General features: G+C 45.1%; 1 protein-coding gene across 3 annotated transcripts in view; it reads left to right on the forward strand.

Moving 5' to 3' along the window:
- ARHGEF28 (Rho guanine nucleotide exchange factor 28) overlaps positions 1–21,449 on the forward strand; it is a 305,341-nt gene that overhangs the window by 147,713 nt on the left and 136,179 nt on the right. For all 3 annotated transcript variants that reach the window (XM_073584069.1, XM_073584071.1, XM_073584070.1), the window contains exons 6-7: positions 816–996; positions 12,560–12,629. In XM_073584069.1, the coding sequence (XP_073440170.1) occupies positions 816–996; positions 12,560–12,629 (251 nt within the window). The remainder of the gene's footprint in view (positions 1–815; positions 997–12,559; positions 12,630–21,449) is intronic.

The raw sequence follows: 21,449 nt of genomic DNA on the forward strand, positions 1-21,449 counted from the left end.
ATGTGCCAATCCGGTTGAGTCAGGTGACCACCTCCTAAAAAATCATCCTGTGTCGGCCGATTTTAGTAGGTTCAGCCAACTTTAGTCCAATGTGTTTGGGCACAAAATTTATTTTTAAAAGCCATATATAGCTGTTGTCTTAAATATAGATATGTTTTTATAAAAGTCTGTGTGACCCTAGCGTCAATGTAACCTGTCTAGTGCAGAAAGACCTCTGATCGTCCTAGACGGTTGATGCAATCGGCACGTTTTTGTTTGTGAAACTTTGTCCAGGACTTTTATGTTTTGCTTCCAAACATCTCTGTATTTATTGTGTATTTGTAGCCGGGTCTGCAGAGCACGTTTCATTCAGGCCAGAAAGTTTAGTAAAGCTCCTTTCCGCAGAGCCTATGTCGTTCCTGTCGGGGATGTTGCCATTAGCATGACTCGAGCATGTCCGTGACTACTTGTACATTTTGTTATGAAAGCCGTTCTTGTTTATAACTTCTTAAACAATGCAGAGCTCCCTCGAGGCGCTGTCTGTTCTTACCAGTCCCAGTCATACAGATCTGCTGCCTTCCAGTCAGTAGGAGTGATCCTGTACACAGCGAGCCATGGAGGTAGTGCCGTCTAATCCCAATTGCATTACCCGAGGATAATGAGCAGTGTTTATCCGATTAGACGAGATCAGAGCACATTCACCGGAGCGGGCACGCAGACCGCCTCCATTCTCTCTTGTAGCTGCTGTTGTGCACACTGGATGCAGAATGGAAGACTACTTATGATTGCGGCCGGGGCTTTGTGTACGTCTATTAATATAATTCCATTACCTCCAGTTTTCAGGAGCTTCCGCCACTTGACTTCTGTACGGCAGCAATCAATCAAGATTCTTTTTTACGGTTCTGTTGGTCCACTGGCGTGCTGACATTAACCCGGCGTCAGACTTCTGGATGCTCTCTGGAGTCGGACATCAAACTCTTCAGAAAATGTTTGTGTGATACCAACTTTTTTGACAAGGTGAGATTTGTTGTGGCATGCTTAGCCTGTTTATTTTTTAATTTATCCATTTGTTATTTCTCTTCTGAACCTTTTTACTCCTTTTTACTTATGTCATATTTGAAGCTTTACTTTTACAAATGCGTTACAGCAGGTGCAGAAAATGACTTTAGAAATTGTGTAGTAAAATAGAGTGGAACTCTTGTATTGTGTGCTGGGAAATATAGTTTATCCGCTGGGGTACAACTACATTTTCAGAAACTGGGAACTTGTGACATTGCTGATGAAATCAATGTGAATGTTTTATTTTCAGCTTTCTATAAGCCATCCTAATATGTTATAACATTATGGTTTTAAAATTGTCCCTGCTGATCTTTCTGATGATGAAATTACATTTTAAGAATTTAAGTTTATATAATGTAAACGTAAAAACCTACATTGTGTTTTCTGCATATGTCAGGACTGTGTCTTCAGGGTATACATTAAGAGATTTTTCAGTGGTGCGATTAGAGTCTAAGATGCATTAAGACCTAATGCTGGTGACCTGTTCAACCTAAGAAACTATTATGTATATGTGTCAGTTTACTTGCCTGATATTCAAGGCATTAAAATATATATACTTTCAACGGGGCGCAAGCGTGATCCTGAAGATATACATGTGGTTTCGTTGTGGTCATGGTTTTAAAGTACTATACCGACAACGTGTGCGTTTTATTTTTTAGGTATCGGCAATTGGTATACTAGATGTCAGCAGATTTTCAGGGGAAAGTTCAGTCCACGGTTATGACGGTTAGTGGGTTGCTCTTCCTTGATCTCGTTATGAATGAGATTAAAGGGAACCCGTCAGAAGATTCCTGCTGCAATAACCGTGTGAAACGCTGTGACTTCCCAGAGTACCAGAGTAATCATACTTTGTAAGATTGTAAGAGTTGAATATGTGGAGAAAAGCCCACCGGACAGTTCCCTTTTTCCAGCCGGTCTACGCTCGATGGGTTGGTCTTTCCCTACATGCCGAAAGATAGAGACCTATCCACCAAGTGTGCCAGGAGGAGAAGCCAGAGGGTAGCCGTCCAGAAAACTGTTCTCCGTCTTTGACTATCCTTCAGTTTACTTTTGCTTTGAAGTCGAAGATTTTCACAGAAAAAACCTAGCACTTTTTAATAGTGAAGCCCACCAGTGTTTTGGGTTGCCGGCAGGTTCAGCAGAAGGAGAGCTTCGTGTACGTTTCTGCACATGACCTTATGAAAAATTGATCCCATTAAGACCTAGGTTTGAGCTTGTTACATATAGCACCATATTATTGATTATTTTTCTATGAATGCTCACTCAGTATAATAGTACAGTGTCAATGGACCTCCAGGCCTCATTCACACGTCCATGTCCTTGATCAATATTTCAGTATTTTGAATGTTAATACCAGGAGGGGAGCTTACAGAGAAAAACTGTAATTGAAACATTGACTCCGGTTTTTGTATACGAGTATTGATGCAAAAATACTGATGTGTGAATGAGGCCCTAGGTGAACTGTGCACCACATTTGAGCACTTAGCCTACAGTATACGTCTGTAGTTTTTCCCATACTGTACTATTCCTATATGCCCTCATTCACTAGACTGAGGCCAACATTTTACACTTTTGTCTGCAATCTGGCAGGTATATGTCTTTATACCCCTTGTTTTACTCTATAGGAAAGCACTTTCCTATATAAAGAGCTACTGTAAGAAAAAAAATGTAGACCATGTAGTATGTTTTCTTTTTCATGGTGGACTGATGCCCAGGCATCCATCCTGACTGTGGTCACTGTCAATTGCGATCCTCATGAGTAGAGATGAGTAAATTTGTTTGCATTTTGTCCCTGAATCTGATTTTGACATATTCGGGCCATATACGAACACTTATTTGTGCCGAATGTATGTCTTATGATCGGTTCCGAGCATATTCGGTAATTTCTACCCCCATTGACTCTAATGACGTTCGGCTGTGTTCGACGAATATTGCAAAAACAGTATTCGATTCCCATCCGATCGCATTCGGAACCGAATCCGAACATATTCGCTCATGTCTATTGATGAGTGTATGAGTCTGAGAGTTGACACAGACGCAGAGTGTTCCCAGTCTAATTCCCGCTTACTTATCAGTAGTGTAGGGGGAGGAAGGTGGTACTTAGAAAATAATTTCACACAGTGCTATATAGATGGAATTTTCAGTCTCCATTGTCTTCTATGGGGGAATCCGCACATGTAGGGCATGCACTTCATATCAGAATAAAGACGTTAGTGCTGATCCCATTAACTCAATGACTGGAATAACCAGGTCAGATCATTGTGCACCCCTTCTCCCCAATACGTCCATGTTATACATAGTTTCCGAAAATATAATAATTTCCTTCCTTGGAGGAATGACCATCTGCTATTTTCGCTTTGTATTACTGTATTTTTACTCTTCGCCACGACAGCACCCACTTGGAGAGAGGGATCCGCCCATAGGAACAGGAAACCTACAGAGATAAAAGAGGGCGGTCCGCCTCTCCTCCTCAGTTGGTTTCCTGTTCCAGGGGAAGACAGCAGGATTCCTCTACAGACATACCTGGGCCAAGGAACCGCCTGTGCAGTCTCTGTGGGAACCGCAGGGGTTCCGGTCCAGAAGCAGCGACGGGGGAGTGCTGTAATCCGGCTCCCTCCTCGACTGAACAGCCGCAGCAGCGATGGCAGAAACAACGGGTCCGGGTGAGGCCGCCCGGGGTTCTCCTGCATATACACGCCACCGGGGTCCGGAGATGGCCGTCCCGGTCCGTGTGGGAGCGCGGAACCGGAGGGAACAGATGCAGCCTCCGTTTTCCCATGGCTTCAGTCCCCAGAGGGAGGACGCACATGCAGCGCCGATACCGGAAGTGGTAAGGGGGAACTTCCGGGTCACCGGAGAATCCCCAGTGGCAAGGTGCACGCGCGGTCTCAGGAGCATCGCGAGACCGCGCATAAGCATGCGAAGCGCTCCCCGCCCCCTCCCCGCAGAAGCTGCAAAAGGAGAAGAGGGGAAAAAAAAAACAAACAAAAAAAAGGGACAATATTCAGCGGCGCGGCTCGGCGGCTGTATACCAGGCCGAGCATGCACAAATTAGCTGCGCCTACCCTGAGGAGGTGCTCCCGGGGGGGGGGGGGGGGGGAGTACCGGCAAAATAATGGTGGAGCAAAAAAAAAAAACCCTGCTGCGAAGGGTTTAGCAGGCAAGCATGTTTTGCAGGTGACACGGTGGCATCCAAGGACCACTCTGGCAGAGGTTCCTCGGACAGAAGCCACGCCAACAAGCCCCCATCTCAGCCTCCTGAGCCGGTACCTACAGCTTCTCTGGGTGAGTGGACGACTGTCTGTCTATCAAGCTGACAAATACCTCCCCCTTCCTCTCTCCCTCTTCTCCTCTTCGCTACATCTCCTCCCTCAGGAAAAAAAAAAAAAAAAAAAAAAAAGGCTATGTAAAAAATGCATTAATGAGAATGCGAAACGGGCTTCAGCGTCAGCCACAGAAGTTACGGGCCTTAACCCAGTCTAGTAGTACACCTACACATACTAAGACTAAGAAACCGACTGTGGCCAGCTCAGACTCTGACGAGGCTGTGATCTCTGATAGCTCTAACATATCCACATCGTCATCCTCCTCAGGTATGGAGGGGTGTTTGCGTTTCCCCTTAGAGAACATGGACAACTTAGTTAAGTCCGTGAGAAACACCATGGGATGCACAGACACAAGGGAGCTGCAAACAAATAATGTTTGCAGGACTAACTGAAGAGGAGAGCCTTCCCTGTTATACCAGTCATAAAAGCCTGGTTAAGAAAGAATGGGAGAAACAGGACCAGGAGAGGTTACCTCCCCTCGGCTTCAAGGAGAAGGTACCCCTTCAGTGACAAGGAGTTGGTAACGGGGTCTAAGGTCCCGAAAGTGGACGCTGTTGTCGCCTCTACCTCAAAACAATCAGGGCGTGCTAAAAGATCCACTCGACCGTAAGGCCAATACCGCACTGAAAAGGGCATGGGAGGCAGCTACCGGCACGTTTAAGCCGTCAATAGCCAGCACTTGCATGGGCCGTTCTATGCTGATCTGGATTGATCAACTAGACCAGCAAATAGACCAAAAAGGAACAGATTACGAGCCGCTGTTCCCATGATCCGTGGCGTGGCTGCGTTTATAGCGGACGCTTCTGCTGACTCATTACGTTTTGGCATCCAGGACAGCAGGCTTACTTAATAACGCCAGGCATAGTCTATGGCTTAAAAGCCGGAGAGGCGATACCCAATCCAAGGCAAAGCTCTGTGCCATTCCTTGTGAGGGAGGGCGTTTAGGAGATGGCCATTTGGCAGAGGAAGGCCAACGGAAAACCAGAATCGTTGGGCCATAAAGGAGGACAAGATCCTCCTGTAGAGACAGAAACTAAAGGGCTAGTCCCTACAGTAGGAGGAAGACTAAAATTTTTTTCCTCTGAGAATGGGGAAAAATCACAGCCAGTTCTTGGGTCCTGGACATTGTTAGAAATGGGCTAAAGATAGAGTTCCATCATACCCCACATAACTCGGTTATTATAGCATCTCTCAACTCACCAATCCAACTGCAGGCCCTGGAAGTTGAGATTCTAAGCTTGTTGGACAAAGAAGTATTGGATCATGTGCCCAAAGGGCAGGAAGAGAGAGGGTTTTACTCCCCTCTTTTTTTTTCTGGTACCTAAGCCAGATGGCTCTTTCAGGACAATCATCAACCTGAAAAAGCTAAATACATTTGTCAAAAATCAACGATTTAAGATGGAATATATTAAGTCTACAATTAAACTTCTCTTCCCCAATTGTATGATGGCGGACCTAGACCTAAAGGATGCTTATAATACTCTCCCCATCCACTACAGGTATCAGAAATACCTGAGTGGCGGTGTCCCTCGATGGCACCATACACCATCTCCAGTTCACAGCCATGCCATTCGGCCTCTCCATTGCACCACGGGTCTTTAGAAAGGTGATGCTGGAAGTAAAGGCCTTCCTATGCCAGAAACACAGCTTGATAATACCCTATCTGGACGACTTCTTAATAATAGGGAACTCAACTCGACAATGTAATAGACGAGTTGCTGACGCAATCTTAATCCCTACAGGCTCTAGGTTGGATAATAAACTTCAAGAAGTCCAGAGTCGAGCCACAATCCGTCCAGTCCTTCCTAGGTCTCCAACTAGGCCGCCGGCCATTCTAGACCGAGCGTGATTGCGTTCGTCGGGTGGCGGCCGCTAAGCGGCCTGGGCCCGAATGGGAGACCACCCGCGCTCACAGGTCCGAGGTCATGCGTTACAAAAATGTCTGCTACCACAGGTAAAGATTGCAATGATCAAAACAAAGATCACATTAGCAATGGACAAACCAGGCCTGTCCTTGAGGGAAGCAATGTCCCTCTTAGGGTCTCTTACCTCCTGCATCCCAGCGGTTCAGTGGGCCCAGTTCCACACCAGGGAACTGCAACAACAGATTCTCCTAGAGGAGGCTTGTGTCCGAGGGAATTTGGCAAAGGAAATCACCTTATCCCAAACAGTCCTAACTTCCCTAGTATGGTGGTTAGATGACAATAATCTATCGAGAGGAGTGTCATGGGTGATAACACCTTCCGGTATAGTTACTACTGATGCCAGCCCTACAGGATGGGGGGCTCATATGGGGGGATCTTCTCCCAAGGCCAATGGGATATAAGCGAGAGACAAGATTCCTCAAACTTAAAAGATCTGAATGCGTTTAGTCATGCGTTATATCACTTCTTTCCACAGCTACAAGGAGAACACATGAGAATCCTTTCAGACAACACCACAGTGGTAGCATATCTGAACAGGCAAGGCGGAACTCGATCGAACAGCTTAATGTCTTCCGCGAGAAAATTTTTATTAGCCGAAAAACAATTTTTGTCTCTCTCGGCTGTCCACATAAGAGGAAGAGACAATTCAGAAGCAGACTTCCTAAGTCGCCACACGTTATGGCAAGGAGAATGGTGCCTGAGCCGGCAAATATTCAAACACGTCGAGTCACTGTGGGGTCTTTCCCAGATAGATCTCTTTGCCACCAAACAAAACAGACAGGGGCGAAGGTTCGCCTCCCTGAACGTGGCAGACTGTCTGGAAATTCTGGATGCCCTCCAAGCCCCGTGGCAGTTCAGATTGGCATATGCCTTTCACCCAATCATACTACTGCCGCAGGTTATCAGGAAGATCAAGGCAGAAAAGGCGAGAATAATCTTAATAGCGCCATTTTGGCCCAGGAGGCCAGGGGTTTTTGTGCCTACAAGCAATGTCAGTGACAAACCCTTGGGTGCTCCCTCAGCCCACAAGCTCCTCTCTCAGGGGCCATTCTTCCATCCTCAAGTGGACAATCTCCGCTTGACGGCTGGATCTTGGAAGGGAGATGTTGAGAGCAAGAGTGTTCACGGGGGGACTAGTCAATACCCTCCTACAGAGTCGAAAATTGGCTACTACAAAGAGTTATAACAGGGTATGGAGGAAGTTCCTAGAGTTCCACACAGCTTCCGACTCTAGAGAAATCCCGATAACACCCATTCTAGAATTTCTACAAAAAGGGGAAAGATCTAGGGCTATCCGTCAACACACTAAAAGTTCAAGTGTCTGCTCTAGGGGCCCTCTATAATTATAGCATGGCAGGCAATAGATGGATAGCCAGACTCATCTCTGGCTGTGAACAGAGCGAACCAGTACACATACCCAGAGTGCCTCCCTGGGACTTGAATCTGGTACTAGATGCCCTAACGCGCTCCCCCTTTGATCCATTAGACTCAATATCCCTTAAACACTTATCTCTTAAGACGGTACTGCTAGTGGCACTAACTTCAGCCGGAAGGGTCATCGACATACAGACAATTTCAATAGAACCTCCGTTCCTGTTAAACATTCCAGAATCAGTTGATATTAAAACCAGACCCCTCGTTTCTGCCAAAAGTAGCGGGGAAATTTATAGGTCGCAAGAGATCCACCTCCATTCATTTTACAGTAACCATTCTACTCCAGAAGAAAAATTCCATACACTAGACGTTAGAAGAGCAGTGTTACAATACATCGAGAAGTCTAACAGCTGGAGGAAGAGTAGGGCTCTGTTTATTTCTTTCCAGAGCCAAAGAAGGGATATGAAGTCACAAGGGGTACTCTGTCTCTGTGGATTAGGAACGCGATCTGTCTGGCAAACTCCACGAGAAATAAAGATCCTCCGGAGGGTATCAGGGCACATTCCGCCAGAGCTATGGCATCCTCGTGGGCGCAGAGGGGAGACGTCGCAATCGAGTCTATATGTAAGGCCGCAACTTGGTCGACGCCTTCTACTTTTTATAACCACTATAGGCTTATCATGCTCATCTGACCTAGCCTTTGGTAGAGCGGTCCTCAGCACGGTGGTCCCTCCCAGGTGAAGGTCTCTGAAAGTCTCTCCAAGTGGGTGCTGTCGTGGCGAAAAGTAAAAAGCCGGATTACTTACCGGTAATGCTCTTTTAATGAGTCCACGACAGCACCCGTTCACTAACCCTCCCTAGAAGTTAACAATGTAAATACACCTTCTTAGATGTAAAATTGATAAATTTTAAATATTTTTTAATATAATGGCCTAATAATTGGCGGTCCTCCGGGTACTCTGAAATACAACTGAGGAGGAGAGGCGGACCGCCCTCTTTTATCTCTGTAGGTTTCCTGTTCCTATGGGCGGATCCCTCTCTCCAAGTGGGTGCTGTCGTGGACTCATTAAAAGAGCATTACCGGTAAGTAATCCGGCTTTTTCGCTTTATAAGATGCACCTGATTATAAGATGCACCTAGGTTTTAGAGGAGGAAAATAAGAAAAAAAATATTTTGAGTCAAATATGTGCAAAAACCTTTAATTAAATAACAAAATATTATTTTAACATCATAGACTCAACAGCAGTCAACAGCAGCATTGTGGGTAACATGTAAGAACAGTCCCATGTATCGGAAGTACCGTAACAGCAAAAGCCATGTTCTGGCTAACAATTGGGGAGAAACGTTAATCGTCAGACACCGCAATCTTCTAGTCAGAGAATCCCAGGAATTCCTCATCACTGCTGTCAGAGTCTAGGAAGCTCAGGTGCTCACAGTCATTGGTGTCACTTTCTTCACTGTCCTCATATAGCGCACCATCTTCGGTGCCATCTAATGCATTGCTAATCCCACATTTTTTGAATGAACGTATAACCGTTTCATCCTTCACTGATTGCCATGTTGTTTTCACCCACTCACAAACTTGAGTGATAGTGGGCCTCTTCATGCGTCCAGTTGGTGTCAGTTCATGATTGCCAGCAGCCATCCATTTATTCCACTCTTCTCGCATGTAGACTTTAAACGGCTTGTTTATAGAAACATCGAGAGGTTGCAGCTGGCTGGTCAGCCCCCCTGGAATTACCGCGAGATGGGTCTTCACTTCTTTAAACACTTTTTTTGTGTTTTCGCTAATATGTGCTCTGAACTGGTCTAGCACTAACAGGGATTTTTTTTTTTAGAAGCCCTCCAGGACGTTTGGACCACACTTTGTCAACCCACAGTCTCATTCCATTCTCATCCATCCATCCTTTCTCGTGAACGTGCACAACAACTCCTCGTGGCATAGCTTCTTTGGGCAGGTTCTTTCTTTCAAAAATTAACATTGGTGGCAGTTTCGTGCCATCGGCACAGCAGGACAACACAACTGTGTAGTGGTTTTTTTCATGTCCTGCAGTTTTTACCGTGACGGTTTTGGCACCCTTTGCATCAACAGTCCTGTTGGATGGCACGTCAAAGGTTAGAGGGACTTCATCCATATTCCCAATCTGGCCTAATTCATAACCATTTTTCTTTCTGCTGTCAATTACAAACTTGTGGAAAGACAGAATCTTTGCTTCATATTCTTTTGGCATTTTTTGGGCAATTCTAGTTTTGGTGCGCATAGCAAGGCCACATCTCTTCATGAATCTGAAGCACCATGCTGGTGATCCAGTGAAGTCTTTGATGCCTTTCTCATCAGCAATCCGCTTGGCTTCAAATAGGATCATTTTTGTTGAGACCAAAAGGCCATTATTTCTGTGACTTATGATTCACTCTTTTATGTCCACGTCTAACTCTGGCCACTTTGCACCACGCCTACGAAGACCAGATCTGCTTTTTCTTGCTTTTTGCAGCTCATCCTCCTGTTTCCTCCACTCTCTTATCATTTTTTCAGTTGATATCATACTAAGATGGTGGTTCAACTTCCAACAATACAGTGGCCCAAAGCATGTTGGTAAAGCAACACTCGAATGGTTTAAGGGGAAATGTGTAAATATTTTGGAGTTGCCTAGTTAAAACCCAGACCTTAATCCAAATGAGAGTCTGTGGTTAGACTCGAAGCTTGCTGTTCACTAGAGGAAACCATATAACTTGAAGTAGCTTGAGCAGTTTTGCTTTGAAGGATGGGCAAAATTCACCGTAGCAAGATGTGGAAAGCTCAGAGACTTGCCTAAAGCGTCTTGCAACTGTAATTGCTGCAAAAGGAGGCTCTACAAAGTACTGACTTTAGGGGGTGAATATGGTCATGCACACAGAAGTGTTCAGTTATTTTGTACTATTTGTTGCTGGCTTCACAATAAAAAGAAAACCAAATATTCACAGTTGTAGTCATAATCACTCATGAACAGATGCAAACCCTAAAAAAAAACTGTAAAATTCCAGGTTGTGAGATAGCAAAACATGAAAAATGCCAAGGGGGGGTGAATATTTTAGCAAGCCACTGTTTTATGAAAAAATAACCCTTTGGCCGTGCAGTAAAATATCTGAGACCTCTGCCAATCACATGATCTAAGTGACAGAAACCCATTTACAACTCTGCTAAGTTCAAGTGAATGGGCAGTGATGCTGATCATGGAGGTGCCTGAACAAGGATGACCAAATGGATCTTCTCTATTCAGCTAGTGATTGCAAACCCCCTTTAATGAAAGGTGACCGCAAAATGTCTTTAAAGAATCACTCATCCTCCCAACAAAGTTTTTATCCTTTTAATATTGTAGTCATCATGTTATATAGAGCTGTGTACTTGTACAATTGCTAATTTTGCCCTCCTACCCAGCTGATTCTTCTCTATTCTATGCTCTATGGGGAAACTGGAAGTCACTTTTTCCTGCACTTATTATTCCAGTCTTCAACTCCTGACCCAGCCGTTCTCCTTCACCTGCCAGGGACTTTTGTGGTGGGTCATGTGACTTTTTGCAGTAAAAATTGACCACCTGTTTCTACATAGAGCTTAGAAGGATTCAGCTAGTCAGTTTTCAATCACGTGATGTCATAGATCTCATGGAAAAGAGAAGAATTAGCCGGGTAGAAAGGCAAAATGAGCAATTGTAAGTACAAAGTGCCATATATAATATGATGACTGCAATATATTAAGAGGATAAAAATTTGTATGGAAGGAGGAGGAGGGCTTCTTTAATGAGTTGTACTTTATTCCAGCATTGCTTGGTCAGTACACACACAGATGAAAATATAGGCGTTTGGAATATTTCATTTTTGCGCTTGTTTTTACTTCACTTCTTCATAGAGCCAAAATTTTATCTTACTGTCGAAATAAACATACGAGGGCTTGATTTTGTAGGACAAGTTGTAGTTTTGAATGATACCAATCATTTTGCCATACATTGTACTGAAAAATGGGAACAAAAATTCCAAGTGGGAAAAAATGGGGAAAAAGAAAAGTAATTCCGCCATAGTTTTATGGTTTCTTTATAGTGTTCACTGTGCGGACCTAGTAATATTATTCTCCAGGTCCGCACAATAACAGCAATACCAAAACTGCATATATTTTTTTTTTTAAATTTTTTTATGAGTGTTGGAAGAAAAAAAAATAATGAGATCTCGGCTCGAGATCCAAATCTGCGCATGCGCTGCCTCCGGCGGCCATTTTCCTGAGACCCTTCTGGGAAATCAATTAGCAGAGCGGGACTCCGCTCCTACCTCACCGCTGAAGCCCAGGGCCCGCAGCTTCACAACGCTAGTACACCCCCTCTTTCCAGCCCGGAGCATCGGCACTCATGCTGTTGCCGCTGGCTTCCTGCAGCTGCGACCCCGCCTTCCATATATAGTAACTGCTATGCAACGATGGCAGATTCATGTGTTTTTTTGGGGGGAATTAGAAAGAGAAAAATAATAATTGTGGAAGAATAGTGAATTTTCTAAAATAAAGAAATGAGTATTAGCAGTGAAATCCCTTGTGATTTTGGTTGTCCATTTTGGTCCTGGTTTCCAGTACATCATTCATATGCAAGCGTCACAAATCACTTGGCTCATCGATGATCTTTGCACATGTTGGCTCGTGACCGCTGCGGACAGTTATTGGAGTAATGGATGTTGTTTCTGCATGACTGACGGATTCACCTGCTGTATAATCCTTATTTCAGTTTTTTAGAACTTTCCCTATTCTTTCACGTTGTTTTTGAAATTCCAGAGGAAACATTCACAGACTTTGAATATAATGCTGGGAGAGGAGCGGTGTCTGAGCAAGGAGGTGGTTTAGGGGATTTCATAGTCATTCATGTAGTTTTTGCTTTGTTTTAGATTGTGAGCCCCATGCACCCTTGGAGTTACAAGAAACGGAGATCAGTTGATGGATCTACTACGGAAAGAGGTATAGTTTCCAACAGTTCTATTTTTGTGTCATTGTTTATTTCTCTAAATCATTGCATCTTCAGATATTTTCGAAAAGGCATAAAACATTAATGTTGTGTCATGTGACTCATATGATGTGACCTCCCACCAGCTGTTTTTAGGGGTCTAAAGTACTGGAGGCCATGACAAAGTACAAATTTCTGAAAAGCAGGGACCACATGCACTTGTTTTCTGTGCTTGGATGGGTTTTTACACTTACAATCATCTTTTATTGAAGAATTATTATGAGATTTTCACACTTGCACTGGTTTTTTTTCTCTACGTTTATTTTGTGTCTTAAACACTTTTTCACCTTGAGGGGTATACCTTAGGCTGCTTTCCCACAATGAATAGTTGCCGAGTTTTTGATGTTGTAAATTTTCTGCAGCATTTCTGCACCTACAGTGACATGTAAAAGTTTAGACACCCCGGCTCAAAATTACTGTTGTTGTAAACAGTTAAAGTTGAAGGTGAACTGATCTCTAAAAAGGCTAACGTTAAAGAAGACACCTTTCCTTTGCATTTTAGGCAAAACATCTATATATATTTTCATATTTTATATTTAAGAATTACGAAAAGGAAAATGGGCCGATAGAAAAGTTTGGGTACTCTTCATGGATAGCACCGAGTAGCACCCCCTTTTGCAAGTATCACCGCTTGTAAACGCTTTTTGTAGCCAGCCAAGAGTCTTTCAATCCGTGTTTGAGGGATTTTAATCCTTTCTTCCTTGCAATATTCTTCCAGTTCTGTGTGATTCCTGGGTCGTCTTGCATCCACTGCTATTTTTCAATGATGTTCAGATCAGGGACTGTGAGGGCCATTGTAAATCCTTCAGCTTGCACCTTTTGAGGTAGTGTATTGTGGATTTTGACGTGTGTTTAGGATTATTATCCATTTATAGAAGCCGTCCTCTTTTCCACTTCAGCTTTTTTTTTTTACAGATGGTTATGTTTGCATCAAGAATTTTTTGAAATGTCAATGAATCCATTCTTCCCTGTGAAATGTTTCACATGCCATTGGTTCAACACAACCCCAAAGCATGATTGATCCACCCCCATGCTTAATGGCTGGACCCATGGCTGCTGTTGTGTTTTGGCACAAGGTTAGAGGTTGCTGGGTTTTTATAAAGCTGAAAATTTCCATCACCTGGCCTTTCCTAACGATTATGGTGAACACACCATAACTGTTGTGAGTTCATTTTCCCCTTCACCGTCGATGTCTGATGAACTCCCTCTTCTGGTGAAGGAAGGTAGTGAGGCTGATTACCAAACACCTGAGCTGGTAGATGATGAATGGGTAACAGGAACTTCGGACTGGATATAAGGCAGCCGACACCCTTCTGAGTCGCTGGTGATTTCTCTGCTGGATTCTTGGAGACCAGTCTGATTCCTGCTTCCCAAAGATAAGTTTTTGCTCTGCTATTGAACTTATTAGTTTTGTTTTGTTTACCTTGTTTTTTGGAGTTCAGCCATCCCCGGTCGGGGGTGTGCTGAGTTCCATTTTTGTCTCTGATCAGTTTGGCTCTTTGCTTTGTCTTCAGAATTTACCTGAGTGCTGATATAGTCATTTTGAAGTCCTAGCGACTTCAGGGCCTGTTTTTCCTATCAGACGGTTGGGACATTTTTTGTTAGGGTTTTTTACGGATTGCAGACAGCAGCTTTTCTATCCTGTCCTTTTTAGTTAGCTTGGGCCCCATCGTTTGCTCAACCTATCTTTCTATCTGTGTTAGTGTTTTCATCTTGCTTCACCGTCATTATATGTTGGGGGCTGCCTATTGCTTTGGGGTCTGCTCTGGGGCAGTTTAGATTTCCCCTTTCTTTCTTTAGGCCTATTTAGTTCTCCGGCTGTGTTCAAGGGGTCTAGGGCATCGTAGGAACCCCCCACGGCTACTGTTAGTTGTTGTGATAGGATCAGGGGTCTGCAATCCGATAGCTACCAACCTCTCCGGTTTTCTGGACTTAGCTTGTATTTTTGTTTTTTCCTTCTTCGGTGACTCATTCATAACACATAACCCTAACAGGCTAATTAGGGTCTGAAACCTTAGTCAAAGTTATTTGAGCACACAAATCTCCAAGGGTGCCCAAACTTTAGCATCGACCGATTTCTCCTTTTTTCCTTTTAAAATGTTAAAATGTAAAAGATGACTAATATTGCCTAAAATACAAAGGAAATGTGTCATCTTTGACTAAGCCTTTTTAGAGATCAATTCATCTTCAACTTGCTTAACTGTTCACAATAACAGAAGTTTTGACCAGGGGTGCTCAAACTTTTACATGCCACGGTATTAGCTAAATTAATTTAATTGCGTTTTTTCATTACAGTATATTTTTGAAATCGTGTTTTTAGTGTGCTTTTGATGATGTGGTTTTTGTCTCCTGTTGGCGTGTCATGTTTTACATAAAGCGGCTTTCATTTTGATACTTTCTGGAATTTGGTTTTGACAGAACTTTGTTGATGCAGTCATGTGTGGATTAAATGCATTTTTACTGTATTTCCACAACAAAAATGCACAGAAAACGCGGGTCAGAGAGTTGGGTCAGAGTCATATGATTTTCTTGTACATAGAGAAAATAAAAACAAAAAACAAACCCCACCTTCTCCATTCTACCAGTCTGTAAAAATTGGACCACACTTGGATGTCATAAGAATGCAGCCTGATTTTTTTTTTTTTTTTTTGTTCATTTACCCATTGACTTACATTGATGACTTTGGATGAAAATTGGACATGTCTTCGATATTTTACATTGCCCTCTCGCTCCAATGAAAAAATAAATTGGACATGTGAATGGCCACCACTGGTATGAGTGCTAGCCAGGAAAATCATGGATAGCATTTGTACTCAAAAATCGAAGGTCTGCATTAGCCCGTAAATGTTTACCTGCAAGAGTGAAAATACACAGTGTCGAAAACTCACCAAAACCTAATCTTGGGAATCCAATTTTTGGCGTAAAGTTGTCTTCCTAATAGATGGTGTAAACCTAGTTCGGACAGTGTAAAGGTTTGCTAAGTGTGTCCTTCAGAATGAACTGCTGTGATGAATTTAGTATACAGTATTTTAAAGCTGTTTTAGGGATAAAAATTAGACTGTTGTAGTAATTCTTCCCTAATGACTATTACAGTTCCTACTTGTCGCTTTATTACCATTGCATTAGTTAATGAGGAGTTGTGAAAGGGGATGATTCATGTGGTTTGTGTTGGCATGCCATAGAGGAACGGGCACTTATCCGGAGCATAAGTGCCTACTGTACGTTCTCCCACATGGAGTAGGCCGCCGTAGCCCGGGGCGTCCTCTCACTGGTGGACGTATTCTGAGAATATGAGAAATGACTTCTGTGTAGATCTATTGTATGTTGTTGTCGGCTTCATTCCCGGCTACAATGGGCGTCTTATCTTCCGTCTCTGTGGTGATCCTTTTAATGCAATATTTTGTATAATCCGGAGGCCAACATTAAATTATGTTGTGGTTGTCTAATAGCTTTGGGTTAAGCCACAAAAAGAGCTTGTTATTCGGCGATTTGTATTGTTTTCTATTGAAATCCATGATTGTTGTAAATGTCCAAGAAGACAGTGTAATTCTTCTGTGGGAAGTGTAACCAACAGTGGCTAATAGACTCTTGAGCGCTCCCATTCATGGAAAAGACCTCATTTATCTGTCGTACTCTTCAGTCCTCCTCAGCAGTGTGGAGGAATTATCCAGCATGAGGAATGCAACGTGGCTGACAAATGATTTTACCGTGTGTCATAATCCATAGTTCTAGGCAGGACAGGGTTATCACACTAGGTGGTCCCTGTTGCTCTATGAAGAAGTGACAAACACCCGGATTTTAGCGCTTTCTATTTGTCATGTTGGTGCAGCTTTTAGGTGCGGTGCAATGCGGACGCTGAGTCTGAAGTGCATTCATAAGCTGTGTCTCTCCCTACTCTCTTGTTGCTTATCCACAACTTTCTCCCTCATAATGTGCGCAGGAGAATGGTGTCGGTCAGGAGCTGGAGGATGGCCGCACCACAGGAATTCTCCTGATTCCTAGTTCTCGGTGTTCCAGGATAAAGTCCACCATTGTAGTAAGTGTGTCTGTTACTACTCCATGCTTCGGGTGGGCGGTGGGATGTATGATGCAGCATGTGAACAGCTTCTTGCTGAGGTGTTGGAATCAGAATGATGGAGAACTGGAACTGATCTGAGCGACTTTGGATTATGACAGAGGACAAATTGTGATGGTTTTGAAGACTGTTTCAGAACCTCTTTAAAATGGCATGTCTTGTGTCGTTTTTCCGGTATACAGTGGTTAGTACCTACCAAAAGAGGTCCAAGGAAGGACAACCAGGGAGTTGGCAAAAAAGGCCACGGGTGCCACATGCTCATTGATAATTGTGGGGAGTAAAGGCTAGCCTGTCTGGTCCGATCACACAGAAGAGCTACTGCAACACAAAATGCTAAAAAGAAAACCTAATGTTGGCCATAATAGAAAGGCGTCAGATCACACGGTGCTTTGGAGACTGCTGTGTATGTTTCTAGCTTCCGACTGATAGAATTCCCATGCGTCGACCTTTCCCTTGCAATAAACTCCTTCAGTAGACAAGTGACTATAGTCTGCGGAATCACTTTTCTTTTTACATCATTTGGATCTCCAGGTGTGTGTCACTTCCCTGGGGGTACAATGTCACCAGGATGTGCTATGTGAAGAAGACCGAAGCCGTGTGATGCTCTGGGCGATGTTCTGCTGGGAAAACTTGGCGTGCATGGGGATGCTATTATCTTCTAACAAATCATTGTACGGACCAAGTAAACACATGATGATGGTTTTCTCTAATGGCTGTGACCTATTTCAGCAGGATAATGTGCTGCCACACTACAAACATTGACGCCGAGTGGGTAGAGTTATATGACAAAGAGTTTTAGGTGTTGTCTTCACTGCCATATTCCCTAGATCTCGGCCTACTTGAGCTTCTTTGGGATGGGCTGGAAAACGAGTTCAAAAGTGAAAATGTCAGGCGATTCATGCTGGCCAAACCGCGGGGAGCATGAATCGCAGCCTGGCTGCACGATTACATCCGGGTCTTTAAGAGAAAATATGCCTTTAAGAGCCTAGCACCACTAGATGACATAAGGAGAGACCGGTCAGTGTAGTATAACATTGCGGCTATTCACCTGCCTAAGTTTCTCAAAGCAAGAACGATCAGCAGCTCCATATTTTGACCCATGGACTGGTCCTGAGGACTGTGATGTTCATATACTGTGAACGATCCGATATTCATTACAAAACGTGCACTCATTGTGCACAAAGTGATTAAAATTGCTATCATATTGTTAGTAATAAAGTAAAACATTTCCAGGGTACGGCCTTCACATTTTCTACCCGTTGCGTTTGCTTGGTATCGTGCAGCTGTCGGATCAGGAGGCCTGTGGACAGACTGTGCATTGTGATCTCTGCTTAGGCCGAGTTTCACGGACGTCTGCGGGAGCCCATAGCTGACAATTTAGCCATACATGGAGGAAGAACAGAAGAGTATTTATGAGCGCAAACGTCTGTAGGACTTGTGGGGCTTTTACTTTTTGTATCCTATTGGGGCCCTTGTAAGGAGGTAACTACAGAGTATGTAAGGATTGGGGGTCCCCTTTGTCCTGTATAAAAACACTATTATTATTGTAGACCCGTAATAGTTGAGGCCGTGTTGGAGATTTGCATTGGGGCCCTTGAGCTTCAAGTTTTGTCACTGTGGGGTGTCAGACAGTAGCCAAACCCCTCTAGTCCTCGTTCCAGGTACAGTTCCAGTTCGGCATTATTTTGATTTGGAGGTGGAACCAGTGGTTCAGACCATGATTCCAAAATGTTCTAGGAGCAGTCTTTCAACACCCACCCTGTGGAGGAACAGGACCCGTTCCTCCCACGTCACCAATGTGACATAACTACACAGGCACAGCTCTCCGGCGCCCCCTTTTTCTCTCAGGTCAGTAAGGGAACTGCACCTAGAGCAAATGGCCGCCGGGGAGGATGTCCTGTTACCCGCTGGGTATTCTAAGATTCGTAATCAGAGTAAAAACATCAGCCCAAGATTAATTTTATGGTTTAATTGCCTTAAGGGCGCATTAGATAATTACAGAAATATACAGTAAGCTATACAATGGAGTTACAGTGGATTTGCAGTCAGAGTAAAATATAACAATAAGGGTACAAGAATTAGAGATATTATGCTGGAGGTCAATTTACCAAATTGTAGGTTGCATGTGGGTGCCGGGAGCTCTGCAATCCACAGGTACAAGAATCTTAGTTGCCGGACAGACCCCAAAGCATGGGCCGCTGCTCCGCTTGGCAGATCTGTCCCCAGTTCCTTCTTAGATCATCATCGTCTGGTTCTTCTGTGAGAGTGACACTCTCTGCCATGGGCTGCTAGGTCCCTCCCCCTGTGTCAGAGGGTGGGCTAATAATCTCCACCCTTTAGCTCCCTGCAGAACTTATTCCCAATATCTAAGAAAGGGTGTAACTTTCAACAGCATGATCGGATCAGGACATGAGAGGTACCAGTGAATGCGGTTTGTTTTGCCTGTCGTGTGGAGAGCAAACATGGCCCCATTGGGTAGCTGTGGAGGGCCAATCTATGTATCTCAGGTCCTAGAACCCTCACCGCCTCAGGAGTCACAGTGCCAGATGCTCGATTTCCTCAGGGTCACTCGGATATTTTTCATGAGTCCATAACTCGAAAGATGTGCTCATAATCCATGATCCTAGGATGGAGTCGGGGCGGCTGGGAGAGACAATGGATGTGTATTTCTGTGTCTAGCTGACAGGTATATTCTAATTGAAGCCCCCAAGCGCCTTCCTGCCCCATGCTGACATTGCTCCTACTTGGCTTTGAAGTTCTGTTTTGGGCCTTATCTCATTATCATACTAAAAGACCTTGCTATTCAACATTGGAGCACTAAATCCTGTTTTGTTAATCATGCTTACAGGCCCGGGGGGGTAGGAGCAGTTAACTCCTTCATCACACCTCCCTGCTTTAGAGGGCGCTAGGGGGTATCACATTCCTGTGTTCCCCCATGCGCCCTTCCGCACTCTCTCCTTGCCGGGACAACGCATCAGCGTTACCATGGTCCCTGCCTCTTTTGTGGCGAATGGTGAAGTGATACTGCTGCAGAGCGAGGCTCCAGCGTAGCAACCTTCCGTTCATCCCAGAGACCGTGTGTAACCAGCTGAGGGGGTTGTGGTCTATTTCAACGGTGAATTGGCGTCCGTACAAGTATGGCTGCAGATGCTGCAGGGCCCACACAATTGGCAGACATTCCTTCTCCATTGTGGAATAGGCCACTTCCCTCGGCAGGAGCTTCCGGCTCAGGTACAGAACGGGGTGTTCATGGCCCGTAGTGTCGACCTGGCTGAGCACAGCACCGAGGCCGAAGTCGCTGGTGTCGGTCTGCACTGCGAATGGCCGCGTGAAGTCGGCTACCTGTAGTACAGGAGAGCTAGAAGGGGCGGTCTTGAGCGACTGGAAAGCTGTCTCGCAGGCGACTGTCCAGTCGACTGCGACGGGCAGCCTCTTCTTGGTGAGGTCCGTCAGGGGCTTGGCTAGGGCACTATAGTGTGGAACAAACCTCCTATAGTACCCGGCAGTCCTCAAGAAGGACATCACCTGCTTCTTGATCCTGGAGGTGGGCCGGGATGCGATGGCATCCACCTTCCCAGGCTCTGGCTTCAGAGCTCCCCCACCTACCTGGTGTCCCAGGTGTCAGAGACACCGCACTACACTCGCTCACAGAGCCAGTGCGCGTGTCCTGAGTACAGAAACAGTGCTAAAAGATACCTGTGGAGCGGGCAGCAGAGGTGACAATGCGTGCTTGAAACTATTAGTGTCAGGGTCCAGTCAGCGCCGGAAAGTAAAGAGGCACAGGACCTGCGGACACTGAAATTAGCCAGCTGGCACAGGACCTATGGTCAGGCAGGTGACTGCAAGGGGGCGGGGCTTAGCGTCCTGCTTCAGATATGACAGGACACCATACAACAACTCAGAGTCAGGCAAAACGGAGGTCACAACAGTACGTGCAAACGAGGCACAGGAGGGACAAACAGACGGGTAGTCAGACAAAGCCAAAGGTCATACACAAGAGGGCGACGTGGTACCAAGGGGACGAGCAGAGAGAAGTCGGGTCACAAGCAGAGAGTCATAAACGAGCGGTAGCGCAGTTCAAGAGGGACAGGCAGAACACGTAACAGGGACAGAACCGGATCAAAACCAAACAAGCAAGCAAGATATCAGGCACAAGGCACACGTACGCACAAGGTCAACCAACTCAGCCGAGGGCAGGCGTATAACTGACACCGGACCTAGGTCCAGTGAGCATTAAATAGCCGCCCTCTGCCAGAGAGAGGCGGAACAATTAACCCCCAGTCTGATCAGGATGGGCCAAAGCGAAACCCCGTCCTGGATCATGACACCAGGTAGTGGACCTCACTCATACCCAGCTGGCATTTTTCCGGCTTAATGGTCAAGCCTGCTCGCTGGATCCGCCCAAGCACCTGCGCCAGGTGCTCTAGGTGATCCTCCTAGGTGGGACTGAAGATGGCGATGTCATCTAGGTACGCGGTCGCATACCCTTCCAGTCCCTCGAGCAGCGTGTTGACCATCCTCTGAAAAGTGGCAGGGGCATTCTTCATGCCGAATGGCATCACCGTGGACTCATACAGTCCGAAGGGGGTGATAAAGGCAGAGCGTTCCCGTGCCCCAGGGGTCAGGGGAATCTGCCAATACCCCCTGCTCAGATCCATGATGGTCAGGTACTTGGCCCCGGCCAGCTGATCGAGCAGGT

The sequence above is a fragment of the Dendrobates tinctorius genome, unplaced genomic scaffold, assembly GCF_039654945.1.
Source record: "Dendrobates tinctorius isolate UK_male_01 unplaced genomic scaffold, ASM3965494v1 ptg000083l, whole genome shotgun sequence".
In the NCBI taxonomy this organism is placed as follows: Eukaryota; Metazoa; Chordata; class Amphibia; order Anura; family Dendrobatidae; genus Dendrobates; species Dendrobates tinctorius.